Below are 12,500 nucleotides of genomic sequence, written 5' to 3'. Positions count from 1 at the left end.
AGCCAACACACTGTACAGAAAAGTAATCAATGATAACTGTTGTCAGCTACCCTTTTTTGAAGTCTCTTTTTTTCTTTTTTTTCCCTTCAATAGTCATGTAAGCTCCAATGAGCTACAAAAGTAGTTGAGACACTGAACTGAAAAGACCACAATAATTATGAAAATTCATGTCTACATTACATTTTTTACTTGCACTCTCCCCCCTCCTCCAAGTCTTGGTGACAAATACAACATTGAGAAAGGGAAGGGGGTTAAATAGAAAGATCAAGGGGGTGCATACAGCATGTACTGTACATGTCCAACATTCCTAGAGTGGGGTAAGAGCTTCAACCTTTTTGTCGTCTATTGTGGTATGAAGATAGCAAGAATACATGTACAGTATGGAAAACAAACCTGGCACAATGTTGGTGCCAATTTGGATGGTGATAGTTCATGAAGAGAGGTTTTAACTCTCGTTTGCAATGTTTCACACATGTGCAATGCAAGCTCAATTATACAAAATCTATACAAAAGCAAACTTTTCGGTTACTTGCTTTACCCCTTACATTTGTCTTACAGTTCTGTAATTCACTCAACTTTTGTCCTTGCGTTTTTAATTTCTATTAATTTTTTGTGTCACACATTTGAACCAGGCTTCAGAACAATTTCATGCTGGGCAATCCACAGATTATTAATTAAAATTTCCCACCCTATCTTTCCATCCCAAATAGTGTGCTCCTGATGAAGAAGTTGATGAGGATGATGAGGAAGACCTTAACTGAAAATGGGAAAAAAGCCACAAAAGATTTATTTGCTGTTGTGCAGGGGGAACAAGGAAGAACCATTATTTATCTTTCAAAAAGCTAATCTACAGTAACATCTCTGCAATCCATTTTGTCAATTTCCTTGTATAGTGGTTCATCCACCGTCATCACAAGTAATTATTATTTAACAGTAAGAAAGCCTAGACTGCAAGCAGTCCCTTCATAAATCAGTTGAGCAGCCTGCTTGTCACTCAAACAAATAAAAAGACTGAAGGAGCCTTATTTTGTCTTCTTATTCGTTTGCATGACAAAACACGACTGCCTCAGAAAAGAGGGCCCCTCAACTGATTTTTTAAGGGACTGCTCACAGTCCTCATGCCACTACCAAACTGTTACAGTAGCAAATATGAAGTGAGAGGGTTTCACACACAAAGAGTGATATTTGTCGCTGTATCTTTCATAAACATACAGACTTCCAAGTTCAGTTTCTATCAATGTTTTTTCCCCAAAAACATTCCTCTGTGAAGCACTAATATAAATTATTGTCCAAAAACCTTTCTAGTTATTTAATTTTTGCATTTTGTAATAAATTAAAATTAAATGGCAACCAGAACTAAGGAAGGCTCAGAAAAACTTCCTGAATAATTATATCATTTTTCCAATCTTATGGAATTCAAAATAATGAAACACTAACAACAATAGAAAGGTGCCATTAATTAGAAAATTATTATTATTTAGTCCTGAATTAATTTTTTTAGCCAAGATATCAGAAGATATTAAAAAAGAAGTTCTTGTCATAACAGGTTAACAATATGCATTGAAAAATTGATTGATTACGTAATAGGTAGTCGTATGGGGCCAAATAAAATTAAGGATTAATATCACACGTTTAATATTTCTGAAGTTGCAAAATACAAGTGATACTAATCCTTTTATTTTATGAGACATTGCGATTACTTGCCTATAATTATAATATAAAGGGCAAAATTTTCTTTCATTAATAAGGTCAAAAATGCATGCTGTTGAGCAATTAGTTTTAATAGAAGCCATTTCAGTGCTCAGTTAGCAACAATGAACTGTAAAAAGCACAAAACAGCTGAATGAACTTTATTTTGTACAATGCCAAAACAATGAAACAAGCCCTGCTAAAAAACCTTTATCACATAAATTTTGCATGATCAAATTAACAAATTAATGAAAACGGCCCTCTGTCTCAGCTAATCAGCACTTAGTAATTTTGCCCTCTATGTTATAAAAACCAATGTAGTTAATTAATAATTAATTAATTTGGACCAATCTGTTATCAAATAAGATGATTGTTTGGATCCTGAACTGGGAGAGTGCCATGGACATCCACTGGAACTTCTACTGTATCTTTGTCATCTTCCTCAACAGGTAAAGGAGTATAGCGTTCTGATGCTACTGATCCTAACAAAGAGTTTTCATCCTCACAAGTTCTTAATGTGTATTCGTCCGCTTTCTCGCGATCTTTGACCAGATACATGCCACACATGATAAAACAGAAACCACCCAACACACAGATGAAAGCAGTCATCATTAAGGAATATTCCAAGCTTTTTGCACGATCATGATCACTGTTCTTTGACCCTCTTATTCTGTCAGAAATCTTTATGGGAAAAAAATAATTATTATTGTTGCAGACTTAGTGGAAAAGTTGTAAACAACAACAATCTTTATTCATTTAATTCTCATTAACAAGGACATAATAATTTCCACCACAGATAGAAAATTCTAACTGAGGTGGGGGAAGGGTTATCATAACTCAAAAAGAAGATGCCAATAATTAACAATAATAATAATAATAATAATAATAATAATAATTATTATTATTATTATTATTATTATTATTATTGGGAGAGGTTGAGCAAAATATGTCGGTGGCGAGAAGATCAATAATCAGCTAAGGCAATGATTGATCTGCCAGACACTGACAAATCACAATATTTTGCGATACTCCATGACTGAACTTGTTTTTCACAATCCCCAACAATTAAATCACTTTCTAAAAGCTCAGGAAAGTGAACTGCCATTTTGGCACAAGAGCATGGTTTCAATTATGCATGAGCAGAATATTATTTGCAACAAAACTCTAATTTGTAGGCATGCGCAGTTATTTGCAGGTCACGTGGTGGGCTCTCAGCCAATGAAAAGGAAAGAAAAAAACATTGAATGATAATAAATGTAATATTTCAGCACCCCTGCATACAAACTGACACACAAATAGAGGTATACTATCATAAATGAAATGCTCAAGTAGAACAAGAACTGTGAAAAGACTGAAAAAATACCCCAAGGAAACTGACATTAACAGAAAAAAATCAGGGTTCTCATTGATGTCGAGAGTGGATGGCCAGCAATTCGCATGCACTATTTCATGAATTCAAAGTAGACAGCTTAGAAATTCACGAGGTTAACAGCAAGCACTTATTGAGGACCCTGCCAACAAGGACTTGGACAAGTACTCTTCGAATCCAAACTAAGAGAATAATGTTGCTTAAATTGTCCAGTCTTTCGTCAACTATTTTCCTAAGGTCTCGATTTTCTTTCATGAATACTTAGGAAGAAGGCTAGTGGGAATGATTTTCTGGCTTATCTAAATGTTGAAATGTACAAGCTGAAATTGACATGTTTTGCTTATTACATTCATCGCTAGTGATCATCATGTGCATTCTGATTTTAATAATAATTTGCTGGTTGGTTGAATTAACCACTTTTTACCAAAATGCTTTTAAGTGGCTTTCATTGTAAAGCAAATTTTATTAATTCTCATCTTGCTCCGTAAAACACTGAAAAATCTGAATAATAAAGCCCTCTCACAAAAACTTTGGTCTTCGTACTAAAATGACACCATCATATAAGCAAATGAGATTTCATACAAACTCTCCATCATCTGGTAGACCTATTGCCCTTGGTCTCCATGAGTACATGCAGACAACCATATGTGTTATTTCGTTTGGTGTTGCTTTGCAATGATTGCACTAGTTACAGTATTGAAAACTTTATATAAAAGCTCCGCTCCCTGTCTTACCTCACCAACAAGCCATGGACTACCTGCGTCACCCAGCAGATGAGAAATAAGAATCTGAACAGCCTCAGCGGTAGAGCGGCGAGGGGGGATGATGATGTACTGCAATCAAAAAAGCCATCAGTGAACAGATAATGTCCAGAGATGCAAGTAATCAGATGCAAGCAGAGTCTATAAGCGTCACAAAGAGTTTCTTTGCTCTTCTCCCCAACTTAAACACCACTTGTGTCTCAGAACACAGACAATAATAATTATAGAAATCTTAACATCTCTCATAACATGTCTCCAAATGCTGCTCCTCAAGTAAGGATTTATAAACAGCTGCATTACCCCTAAGCTTAAAAGAATACTAACTTTTACCTTTACCCTATGCACCTATCAATGTTAAGCCCCAGGGATGGGATGGGGGGGGGGGGGGGTGCGATCGGGCATGGGGTGGGGATTTTGACACTTTCCAGAAAAAGTGAGTCAAATTCCCCACCACCTTATTGGCCAAAAGGGGTGAGTAAAAGTGGCCAGAATAATACCCTTTAGACTTTGCTGTACACAATAAGAGTGCGACGTGTGTACCACTCACCTTTCGTTCAGCCACCTCTCACGGACGTGGGAAGTTCATTCGAACTCCTTCTGGGTATTTTCCAAGATGGCGGAGTTATTTTCAGGCAACCTCGTTCCCAGGGTCTTTCCCTCATAACTTGGGGAGGGAAAAGCCTTGGAAACAAGGGTTATTTCCAAGCCCTCTTCATTATCCAAGATGGTGGCCATGTCAAATCCCCCACCCCGGGGGCGTAACATTGATAGGTGCATTAATTGTTGGAAATACATGCAGGTAGCAAATGCTTAGACTTTAATAGGGGGGGGGGGGGGCAATCTTAACTACAAAACCATTGCTATGGGCCCCTTCCAATAGTGATTTCTAGAGTCCCTTTAACTCTTCAGTTATCCTTTTTTTTGCCAATTGTGTTCTATTTAACATTTCTTTGTGTGATTCAACTCACATTCATACCAGGGTGTTTGGTAAATCCTGTGACCAAAACAGAAAATGCCTAAAAACTTGGCGAGTTCACTATGATTTTCACAAATTTTTAAAACAACAGTTAGTATAAGAACATTTTAACACAAAATCTGTGGGATTGGATTTTAAAAGTAACAATTGATACACTTTTCAAATTGTCAGTTCCATTTTTTGTCCAAATAGAAATTCCATGCTACAGTTTACGAAAAATGATGGGACAGTTCCCATCCAATATAAAAACTGGATTTTCCTTTCCTTTCTGGAATTCGCTTCTTTATATTGAAGTGATGTCAGATTTCCGTTGAGAAAGCTACTTCAAAGAACCATCCATGCAACCTTTTTGTAGGGCTCTTGACTAAAAAGCTTCTTTGGCAACCATTGTCTTCCGCAGTTAAGAGCCAGGCCTCTTAATTAAAGGGACGCTTCGTTTGTGATTTCTGGACATGCACTTTATTAAAGTGTAAGTGAAATGCAATGTACATGTACAAACTCAAGTCAAAGTCTAACAAAATCAGCATCAAGCACCATACAGAGGTTCTGACAATGCTAACAAGGCATGAAAAATACATTTTTTTATGATAGCAAGCAACTTACCACAGTTGATATGGTATAGCATTATGTTGTAGATAGAAGACTCTGTCTTGATGAGTTGTCATTGATGGTTTATTTGAAACATGTTCATACAAGAAAATAATTGGCTGGTAAATTCAAAGTAAATTGCAAGTCTTACCAACAGCATGTCACCTACAGGAGCCCAGTTCATGAAAAGCAACACCTCCCCAAAGAAAACAAGAGCCTGCCAACAAAAGGATGAAAACAACTACAAATTATAACAAAAAAAAATTCCAGGAGATGGCTACAAAATACATACCGGTAATAATACTGCAATGCTGGTTGTACTAACAGCTGTGAGGAGATTTTTTTTTTTATTTACCGAATATTTCGGCAGGCATGGCCTGACCTCTTCAGGGAGTTAAATGATTGCCCTTGCATAAAAAACTGTCTGCAAAATACATGATTGCTTAACTACAGTGTACAGCCTCCCTAGTAACAAAGCTGCCCTCCTACAACCCATTGACTCCTAGGAGTGTGGATATTTCACTGTCTAATGCCAGACAATTTTACTGGTCAACTGGGGACATCCTATGGCTACTAAGGGCACTTGAGGAGTCAGTGGGTTAAATGGGAATTGTCAGGAACACTTGCCTCCAGCTAATGTCTCTGGAAACTCAGCAATGCATGTCATTGGTGTCAAGTTTTGTGGGTTCTCTGCTCTGCTCAAATAAATTTTCCTGCGCCCATATACTCTACATTGTAATCCTCCCCTCTCATCAAAATTCAACATTAATTTTGCTTTTATTTGATTTATTTTCTCCCCTTTGTAGCCGTGAAAGTCTAGCTTGTGTTTGGCCAAATAAGACTGAACTGCATTGATGTAGGTACACTGTAAATTAAATAATTTTGATTCTCACTTAGTGACTTTATATAATAATGATTTCTTGTTTGCAAGAAGAAAATGTCTCCTCATAGCTGTGCTGTACTTTTGTCAACAAGAAGAATCTGTACTTGCTTAGTCCTTGATTATTCCACATTTTTGAGAAAACAGTTGGGACACACAACTGCCTACAAAAATTGAGGAGAAGGGATGGCGCAGTGGTGAGAGCACTCGTCTCCTGCCAATTTGGCCCAGGTTTGATTCCCAGAGTCAGCATCATACATGCACAGTACAGTACTGTATGTGGGTTGAGTTCGTTGGTTCTCTACTCTGAGAGGTTTTCCTCCGGATACTCTGGTTTTTTCCTGTCCTAAAAAACCAACCTATGATTTGATATGTGTTGGTTTGACTTGATTTCTGTGAATGTATTGAGTCCCCAATTAAAGTGTAATGCCTCAGCGCTACATACACTTGACACTTGATAAAGTTCATCATCAAAGTTTAATTAACACATTGAATTGTTGATAAATATTATTGTATTTAAATAAAATATATTAACTTCCACCAATAATTGTGATGAAATGAGGAGAGGAAGAGCACAACCGATCGAGCAAGGCTCCAACTGACAGCGTGTGTAAGCCCAATTACAGTACAATGCAACATGGACATTGATTTCTGAAAAGGGAGGGAAACTGGTAAGACAACATGTAGAACAACCATTGAAGTTGGAGGCGCCAGCCCGATTCCCCAAAGCACCAGTAGGGAAAGTTCAGGGATATATGGTTACCAATACAGGTACCGTAAACGTCCGTGTATAAGCCGCACTTTTTTTCACAAAATTGAAGCCATAAATCAAGGGTGCGGCTTATCCATGGATACATCTGTGTTTGGAGTTTTAAAAAACCTAATTAATATTCATACAACTTCTTAAGATCTCAGTAACGAAACATAAAAGAAACTGAGAGCATGTTGCTGTTGTTCATCGGCTTTTTAATGAGTGGTGGCTCCTAAAGGAGCCGTTTGTGTCTTCGAGTGTTTATCAGCGAATCTTGCTTTCCAAGAGTTCTTTCAAGCAATTAATTTTCGCTTTACTCGAACAAGTAAACACCAACCTACAAGGTCCTACATTAAGGAATCTCCATTCTTCAGCACAGCTGTTTGCAGTGACGTCTTCGGCCAGTCACTTCCACGCATATCTTTCCGTCACGTGCGATAAAATACCACAAAATTCGCGAGTACTCGCGAGGTAAATGGCCAACTGTTTCGTTGTCCTTGACCACCTTCTCAGCAAATTTGTCGACTGCATTATCAAGCTCCCGTTCTACATGAATTTTTTCGCCTATTGCGGGTTTCCAAACATCTAAAGTTTATAGACGGGGTCATGATACCCAGGCCCTGACCAGACTCTTCCCCACGTTTAAAGCTTGGCTACTAAGCACTCGTTCGTATTTCAACTTTATGGGGAAACCTTGATTGTTTGTCCTTGATGGTTTATAGCAATAGAACGTTACTGGAACTTCAAACTTTATTGTACTACATTTTTTTCCAAAATGTGCGCTTCTAAATTCGGGGTGCAGCTTATCTACGGATGCGGCTTATATGTGCACGTTTACGGTATCAACTTTGTCTACAAGGACTAAACCTCTGGGAACCAACAGGATCTTGTGCTTTCCTTTGGATGATAATAATAATAATAATAATAATAATAATAATAATAATAATAATAATAAATATTTTCACAAGATACATGTAATGTATAAAGCTGAATAGCTTGTGGGGTCATGAACAAATTAAATCAAATCATATTGGTTTTTGTGGAGAGGGGAAAATCAGAGTACCAGGTGAAAAACCTCCCAGAGCAGAGTAGAGAACCAACAAACTCAACCCACATATGACGCTGGATCAAGGAATTGAACCTGGGTCACATTGGTGGGAGGTGAGTGCTCTTCACCACTGCACCATCCCAGGCTGTTCCCCCAATAAGCTACAGTATAGTGTATACAAGAGGTTCTGTCAAATCACCTTCAGACTTTAATGCTACTACAATTTGTAAAATCATTTCTTTACAAGGCACAGAACATCTGTACTTACATATGTGACCTTGATGTGTTCTGATGCTAACACCAGGCAGGCATAAAGAAAAGGAGTTGATCCAATTAATGCAACAGCACATACAATGGCGTCTGCTTTTCTGTTTTTAACTCTGTATCTCCATGCTGACTCAGCACCAAGCCATACACCTACTATACCAGCTGCGCAAGTGATGCCACCAACCTTGAGACTAACCCTTGAATGTAAAAACAACTAGTATGTATGTAAGTTTCTAGATACCACTAATATCATTATTTCTGACACAGCTCTAGCTTAAATACAGTATCTGAGTAATATCGTTTCTCTTACAGTCCTTAAAACTTGAAGTATTTACCCTAAACTTTACATTTTACTGAAGAGATGTGAAATGGTTCACAAGTCTACATTATCAGCTGTTATGACAATTAACAAGAACCAGTCGTTCTGCTACAAACTGGAATCCAGATGCAAACACTGAACCGGGCTACAGTGAAAGCAGCTTGGGAGTCTTTTAAAATTACATGTATATAAATCAGGGCTGCAAATAACGGCCGGTCAACGGACAATGTCTGGTGAAAAATAGGTACTTTTGTCCCGTCAAATCCTTAGATTAGCAATTTTTATCATTTCATAAATGAGTAAAAAGGAAAACAAATTATGATGGGATAAATTTTAATGCATTTTGTAATTATTATTCTTATTCTTATTATTATTGTTGTTGTTGTTGTTGTTGTTGTTGTTCTTGTTATTATTATTATTATTATTATTATTATTATTATTATTATTATTATTACAAAAAACCTTTTTTTGATGAGTAGTTTTGGGTGCCTCACCACCGCATTTCCTCTAAAACCTAAGAGTAGAAAGGGCACTTTGCTAAAGAAGTTAGTTTGTGTACATTGAATAATTTATTGCTAGAATGCTGTTTCCTGGTATTTTGTTCACATGTTGCTCAGTTCCTTTCTTAATCATCCCCAGGACTATTACTACAAGTACTATGGTAATAAATTATTGAGTTCCTTGTCAACTTCTGAAACTCTTTCCTTGAGACGGTACATATACATTATTATTATTATTAATTATTATTATTATTATTATTATAATTATTATAATAATTAGTAGTAGTAGTAGTAGTAGTAGTAGTAGTAGTAGTAGTAGTATCATTATCATCATCATCATCATCTTCATCATACAACTAGCAGAAGGTTAATAGAAATTCCAAGAGGCATAGAGGAGAATGAAATCATAATAATTGTGTATAATAATGATACATGTAGTTAAGAAATAATTACTTGTTATTACTACATGTATTATATCATGTTGCAGGTCATTTTGTTCTTTAGGATAACTTGCAACCAAACTACCGGTACGTCATTTTGTTTAAACCTAGGTCAGTTAAATGGGGCAGGTACAAAACACACATCATAGGTCAATATTTTTACAATACAGAACAACCCCAACCATGATTTATAACATTAATGCTAACATTAATGTTCTGTACCTGCCTCAAACTGACCTAGGTTGAAACAACTTGATCCAGGTTGAAACAAGTTGACCTACAGTGTAAGTTGAAACAAAATGACCTAGTTTGGTTGCCAATTAACCTAAGGAACAAAATGACCTGCAACATGTACATGTACTTACCCTGATTGTGTTACATCCATCATTCCTTGAGATTTGCTTGCATAAAGAAAAAATTTTGGTGCCCAAAATGCCAGAGCACCAGTTACAAATGTAACACAAGTGAATCCTACATTCAACCAAATGAAGCTCTTCCTGTTAAAAGACAATGTATGTAACAGCGTAGCCCATTACTTCTGACAGAAAATAATAATAAAGGTACCCAAGTATTGATAGTCGTATAAACATAACAACTTTCTTTAATTTTCCCGACATGTTTCGACGGTACATCCGTCATCTTCAGTGTACATATTTTGAAATCGCCGTTGAATTTAAAGCGCGCGCGCGATCTTACAAACTTTGTTACATGCTCAACCAGCAGGTGAAACACATTAACCTGACTCTCTCCCTGTAAGGAACTAAGCGCCACTCATTTTAAAATTTTTGTTTTGTTAGACTGTTTTGATTTAATACGCAATATTGACAACGCAATGTAACGAAGTTTGTAAGATTGCGCGCGCTTTAAATTCAACGGCGATTTCAAAATATGTACACTGAAGATGACGGATGTACCATTGAAACATGTCTGGAAAATTAAAGAAAGTTGTTATGTTTATACGACTATCTATATTGTTGCTGCTATCTAGACCTTTTACCCAAGTATTCCAGATAAGATACTCAAGTCAAAACACAAGCAAACAAACACTGCCAGGTTGTCAAAAATAATCAACATGTACACGTTTAAGATTAAGTAGAGGGAGAATTAAAGAAATTACAGCAACACATCCAGAAATTTTTTTCTCTTAAACTCCTTCGCATGATCCTCTCAATTAAGTCATGTAGCTGCCAAAACTAACAGTAGTTGGTGAAATTATGAAAGTTCCCTGTGCTTTTTGAAAACCCTGCACCTGACCAGAAAAAAATATTAACAGGTCATGCGTGCTTAAAAACACCCTGCGAGCAGAGCCTCCTTTTGTCGTTTTCTTTACTGAGGAGGAGAAAAGGAGGCCCTGCCTGAATCGTGTCAACTCTTTGAAGCCGCCGCAGCCCGAGCTTCTGGACTAGTCAATCTTGTTTTCTCTCGTCAAACCGGTTTTTCCAGTGCAAGCGTCCGTTTAGTGACAAAACCGATGGTTATAATTGAGCCCGCCGTACCATGAAAAACCACGATGGCGGCAAGATCTGGCACATTAGGCTTGGGTTCGAGACTGTATCCTGGCAACATGCTGCGCATATTCAATAAAGATCTTACTCGATTCATGCAGAGCCTTTCTCAAGAATGCCAAAATCGAGCAAGCAAAAGAAAGGCTCTGCTAGCAGGGTGTCTTAAAAAATGCACAAAGAGCCAATAGTATCACTGAAAAGCTTGCCCTAGAGGTTTGGATTCTCTCGTACATGCCAGTTTTCCACACAAGATTCTGTCATCAACATAAAAAAACAAAACAAGCTTGACACCTAACCCAACAAATTATATTGCAAAGATTTTTTTTAATGTATAGAGACCCAGTGGTGTCAATCACAGCTTAACCAATTTAGATTTGTACATGTATTTAATACCATGTTCCTAAAATTTAAATTATTTTCTAATGCTTAAAACACTTTAGCCAAACTGTGCAAAGCAAATTTGCAAAGGATGTATACACTAGTACTTACACTGTTGTAAGATATTTGAGGTCAGAGAACCAGCTAGTGGTGTTGTGAACAGTAGAAGCTGAAACCTCATTAGGATTTTCCCCTCGCTCTACAGCTCCTCTCTTCGGTTCATGAACAACAAAGATGCAGAGAAGAACACAGACTCCACCAACGATAGGTGTGATCTACATGTAGCAGGAAAGACAAACAAATTTAGCGACTTACTGAATCTTGAACACGTCTTCAGAAATGAATGCAAAGGACAATATTAATTTTATTACTAGAAAAATTAAGTAATATTTTCATGTTATTTTACACTGTACGATCGTCCACTGTAAGTATTATTGTCTTACCCGTAGACCCCACTGCCACTGATTATTGAAAGCTGCTGCTACTTGAGTTCCGACAATATAACCCAGACCACTAAAAAAACACATTAACTATAAATCATCATCATCATCATCATCATCATCATCCTCATCATCATCATCCTCATCATCCTCATCATCCTCATCATCATCATCATCATCATCATCATCAAACAAGCTTCATGTTGAGTCATGCCACCCATCTCTTCCTGACCACTGACAGCTGCTCTGAGATGTTTGAAATCTCATTTCCACTCTTGTTGTCATTGTCTATTTTAATAAAATTGTCACATTTTCACTTTCCAACAGCTTTGACAAAAAAATTAAGAAGTCTCCATGATAACAAATATCTACAAGAAGCTCACTGTTATCGCTTAACAGTTTTACAACCCTAAAGGAGTCCCTACCCCCAACAAAGCCCCATACGGCTGTATACCAAGCTTCAAAAACTCATTAAGGATGGTGCCTACTATAATTCTTATTGCGCATACGGTCTGCGCATCTCAAGATACCTGGGATTTCCCATGGCCTGCATGGGTGGTGCTCATTAACACCGGGATATTTTTGCACG

The 12,500-nt window shown here is 37.1% G+C and overlaps 2 protein-coding genes across 2 annotated transcripts in view; one reads left to right on the top strand and one right to left on the bottom strand.

Annotated features, from left to right (window-relative positions):
* The window catches only part of LOC138047008 (cell cycle checkpoint protein RAD1-like), an 8,066-nt gene extending 6,439 nt beyond the window's left edge, over positions 1 to 1,627 (top strand). The window contains exon 8 of the mRNA XM_068893669.1: positions 711 to 1,627. Within this exon, the coding sequence (XP_068749770.1) occupies positions 711 to 761 (51 nt within the window). The 3' untranslated portion in view covers positions 762 to 1,627. The remainder of the gene's footprint in view (positions 1 to 710) is intronic.
* LOC138047006 (protein spinster homolog 1-like) overlaps positions 759 to 12,500 on the bottom strand; it is a 28,168-nt gene continuing 16,426 nt past the window's right edge. Inside the window, exons 4-10 of the mRNA XM_068893666.1 lie at positions 11,915 to 11,984; positions 11,583 to 11,746; positions 9,954 to 10,085; positions 8,331 to 8,526; positions 5,535 to 5,600; positions 3,793 to 3,891; positions 759 to 2,370 (exon numbers count right to left, since the gene is read on the bottom strand). Of these exons, the coding sequence (XP_068749767.1) occupies positions 2,047 to 2,370; positions 3,793 to 3,891; positions 5,535 to 5,600; positions 8,331 to 8,526; positions 9,954 to 10,085; positions 11,583 to 11,746; positions 11,915 to 11,984 (1,051 nt within the window). The 3' untranslated portion in view covers positions 759 to 2,046. The remainder of the gene's footprint in view (positions 2,371 to 3,792; positions 3,892 to 5,534; positions 5,601 to 8,330; positions 8,527 to 9,953; positions 10,086 to 11,582; positions 11,747 to 11,914; positions 11,985 to 12,500) is intronic.

Source organism: Montipora capricornis, chromosome 4, assembly GCF_036669925.1.
Source record: "Montipora capricornis isolate CH-2021 chromosome 4, ASM3666992v2, whole genome shotgun sequence".
NCBI lineage: Eukaryota > Metazoa > Cnidaria > Anthozoa > Scleractinia > Acroporidae > Montipora > Montipora capricornis.
The sequence above is the reverse complement of the archived record's forward strand: the minus strand, read 5'-3'. Positions and strand labels throughout refer to the sequence as shown.